General features: G+C 44.2%; 1 protein-coding gene across 2 annotated transcripts in view; it reads right to left on the reverse strand.

Annotated features, from left to right (window-relative positions):
- The window catches only part of IRAK3 (interleukin 1 receptor associated kinase 3), a 56268-nt gene extending 52008 nt beyond the window's left edge, over positions 1-4260 (reverse strand). The window contains exon 1 of one of the 2 annotated variants that reach the window (XM_074325455.1): positions 3963-4260. In XM_074325455.1, the coding sequence (XP_074181556.1) occupies positions 3963-4110 (148 nt within the window). In that variant the 5' untranslated portion in view covers positions 4111-4260. The remainder of the gene's footprint in view (positions 1-3962) is intronic. The other variant, XM_019732439.2, reaches the window with a different exon arrangement.
- Positions 4261-4361: the final 101 nt, after the last annotated feature.

Here is a 4361-nt window from a genome sequence, read left to right on the forward strand (position 1 = left end):
ATGTGGGAAAGTTACAGAGTATAGAGGAACTCTTTGTACTATCTTCTAAATACTTCTGTAATTTAAAATTGTTCTAAATAATAAAGTGTAGTTAAACATTTTTTTAAAAAACAACAACATAGGCTCTGGAGTCTGACCATCTGGTTAGAATCCTAATCTGCGATTTACTGAGGTAAGTTACTTTGAGGTAAGTTACTTAAATTCTCTGAGAGTCAGTTTCACTGTCTAGAAGATGGAATTTGTAAGAGTACTGACGTCATAGAATTTTGGGGATAAATAAATGAGAAAATCCATGTAAAGTGCTTAGCACAGAGTGTATGACAAATAGGAAGCACTCAGTAGATGACAGCCATTATTATTATTATTATTACTACTACTATTTTAAATCTTTATTAAATAGTCAAATATACATTTAATGGGATTTTTCATTTAATTTGTATTAAAGTGATTAATAATTTCTATAATTTTCTTCTCTTTCTTAAGGGGAAGAAAATTGAATACAATCCATTACATAGTATCTGTCAAAAGAGTTTCCTTCTCAGTGCAGCATAAAAGTTGAGAGCTTACAGTGTGAACTGCTCCAAACAATTTAATTTAAATGCCACTTTGCGGCTTAAGCTCCTACTTTCATTATAAAGTCATAAAACGATCAACATCAAACGGAGAACATAGTACCTTGTGATTAAACTGTTTTTAATAACAATATTGATAAAAATGATTTGAAGATCAATGTAGAATTTGTTTAAAGATACAAAGAATTAGTGGAGTAGTGAAAGAGTGTGGTAAAATAACTATTACAGTAAGATACTATTAAAGAAAAGAATTTGGACTAAGCAGTGGCCCCCAAACCAGGCTCTACATCAGACTCACCTGTAGAGCTTGGTAAAAAACAGAAAGGTGTTGGCCCCTCTGTGCAGATTTACTCTATCAACAGCTCCAGATGTGGGGCCTGGGCCTTTGCCTGGGCACAGGTGATTCCAGTTTGTGAACAACCAGTCTTCTACCTTATTGTATACACACTGATCATATCATATAGGCTGCCATATGATCTGTCATTGTTGGAGCCGCCTTTGTAAATACGGGCTGATACCGTATTCACCACCATCAAGAATCATGATCATGATCAGCTAGAGAGACTCTCACCTATTACTATTACAGTTGTGTTTGATATGGAATTTGGGTCCTTCCGTATCTTCAGGCTCAGCTGTCTGAGCATAAAGGGGACTATCTCCTTGATTCTGTGCTCTCACACCCTCTCCTCCTCTTTCTGAGGTCAAGTCTTTCTTTTCGGTATCTCTTCCCCTCTTTCTCCTTTCACGACGCCAACAGAGAAACTCAGCATATTTAACACAGGCAGTTGCCCTCAACTACCCTGAACTGAGCTAACCTTCCCTTCTTGCTGAGCCAACAATTCAGGAAGCAGCTGGGGTGTTCCAGGTCTCCTTTCAGAGCTATGTGGCCCAAGCAGTCATTAGGCACAACCCTTTGCACAATGAACTGTAGCTGGAGAATCAAGAAGTAGACATTTTACATTCTTCCCCAATGAGAAGATAAATATGCAAATGGCAATGGCCAGACTATATGTAAAAATGGAATTCTGGCCCATAACGTGCATCAGCCAGCCCAGGAAGCCAACCTACCATCTACAAGAACTGGTCTGGGAAGTCAAATTACTATCTGTAGAAACTAGCCCAGGGAGCCAATCTACTATCTATAGTAACTAGTCCAGGAAGTCAAATTAATATCTGTAACAACCAGTAACAAATTTCAATAATAACCACTGTAACAATCGGCCCCAAACGGTCTGAACTTGATTAATATCTGACGGCTTCCCTAATTTTTGCCCCTGCTTCCAACTTAGGGCCAACTGGAGAAAGCCAAATATGCACCCCTGAACAATCACACAGAATCCCCCACTTTTAGTTAGCCCTTCTACAGTTTTCTCATGCCAATAGCCTACAACCAGGGCATACCTGAAGCTGCCTCTTTTTTCCACTATAAAGCTTTTCTACTCTTCTGCCTGCCTTTGTGTCTTTGTCAAATGCAAGTAATGGTGGCTGACTCCCTTGCTTTGAATGAACAGCCTTTGCTTGTTCTCTTTTGGGTGGCCTTCAATTATTTCCATAACTAGGAAAATGGGGCTGCATGTTTTAAATGGCTCACTGAATCGTTGTCATGGCAGAAATGGCTGTACCTTAGGGAGGCTGTAAGATGTAGCAGACAGAGCACAGCAGTACTTGTAACTCTGAGGAAATCATGGTTAGGAAGTGGGAAGTATAGAGGGGCTGTAGGTAAGGGCACAGGCCCTAGATCCAGACTGCCATGGCTCAAGTACTGGCTCTAGCTGTGCCAATTTGGGCAAATTACTTAACTCATCTGCACCACAGTTTCCTCACCTGTTAAAACATTGGTGATGATAATAGCACCTGTCTCACAGGGCAATTGGAAGGGTTATATGTAACAACCCATGTAAAGTATGAGTATCTGGATTGCAATGGGGAGAGAGAGAGAGCAGGGGAGGGGATAGGAAAGGAGGGGACAGGAGGGGACAGGAGGGGACAGGAGGGGAGGGTAGAGGAGAAGGGAGAAGAGATTCAGGAACACTGGGCTAAACTTCCTGTAAAGCAACAGTGACACGGAACTGAGTACTATGTAACTGCATACTACGTAACTGCCCCTTTTAGATGAGACATATCTTCTCCCATTTTCAAAGTGTCCACCAACCTGCTTCACTCATTTATACCTCCCCGGTCCCATTTGCTACCCAATAGACTAGGCTAAAAACATTTTCTCTCACAAATGGAGGGAAACCAATGGGTGCGAAAACTGCCAATGCCATTATCCATTTCAAAAAGATCAGGTGTGGGAGGGATCTTATCCCTCAAATGCATCCTGGAAATCTCTATGTTTTCCAGAAATCAAAGACTCAAGTATCCTTTTCTGAGGGTTTTACTTAAGGGTCATAATTTTAAAATTATAGGGCTTATATAAACAATTTTTATATAACTAGAAGCCAAACGCCACATTCCAGAAAGTGTGACCATATTTAACAACAAACAAAACTTTCCTCATAGGTCTTCTGCTATTCTTGGTAAGATAAATAGCTATTTCAGAGAATTAAGGCTAAGTTGTTTTGACACAATTGTGTTTATTTTCAACTAAAATTCAATGTGGCATCATGGAGTATCAAATCTCACCCAAAACGCCTGTACTTAACATGACAAAGATTTCTGTCTGAATCATTTCTGGTGATCACACTCAACACTTCCAACAAGCAGTTGCACAACCTTCCAATGACTGCATACAATGGAATTCTGACGCCAACTTTGGATTGAAACAAAAAGCCATTCTCTAGCATAGATCTTCATTCCATCAAATTGGATGACTATGATACATTTAATTAAGAAAACTGGGAGCCACGTTAAATACAAATAGTATTTTACTTCAGCATTTCACCCAAAATTTAGTTAAGGTGGGCACTTGGGAGTGCACTGAAAACACCAAAGGATAAATATTAAAGTTATAAAAATGTTATAATATGAAAATTATATTCTAGGGTAATTTAGCAATGACAAGATATCACATCGCCTTTCGGATTTTAAATACTCTGAACCAGGGAAGGCAGAAATAATTGATAAACATTAGATGGTTTTACTACGTAGGGTAACTTTTGCCCAAGCATCCTCTCACTTTATCTTCCAGCGCTAACCAAAGTTTCTTTGAAAGAGAAGGGAGGGCTCCTGGGAGGCTCTCTGAGAGTTTTGTGTCCTTCCCAAAACAAGGAAAGGGCAGTTAGCCCGCGGGAATCCCCCGGGGGGCGCGCCGCTGGGGTGCGCGCTCCCCGCTGTCCGGGACCGCGCAGAGCTGCCCGGCCGCGCGGGCTGCAGGTCGGACAGAGCGTGCGCGCGGAGGCCCCCACCACCCCTCGCCGGGCCGCGCCCGCCGTCGCCGACCGCACTCACCCAGGCCGCGCCAGCCCAGCGCGCCGTCGCAGCTGTCCAGGACTGCGCAGACCTGGCCCAGCAGTGCGGGCGGCAGATCGAACAGGAGCGTGTGTACCGAGAGCGCGCCGCTGGCCCCGCAGTTCCCCGCCGCCGCCGCCCAGGCCATGGCTCGGTTGCCGGAGACCAGGGGCCCGGCGGAGGCGGGATGCGGAGCCCCGGTCTCTGCGCGCCCGCGAGGTGCCGTTACACAACCGCGGAAATCCTGCTTCCACGACCGGGGCCAAGACGGCAGAACACGCCGAGCCGAGGCCCTGGAAGGGGCGGGCCCCGCATGACGCAAAGCACCACTCCCCAGAGATGTCCACGGGGACGCCCAGCCTTGCCTTGGGGTCTCCCTGCCTCGCTGATTCCTTCACG

Source organism: Rhinolophus sinicus, linkage group LG02 (genome assembly GCF_036562045.2).
Source record: "Rhinolophus sinicus isolate RSC01 linkage group LG02, ASM3656204v1, whole genome shotgun sequence".
Classification (NCBI taxonomy): Eukaryota; Metazoa; Chordata; class Mammalia; order Chiroptera; family Rhinolophidae; genus Rhinolophus; species Rhinolophus sinicus.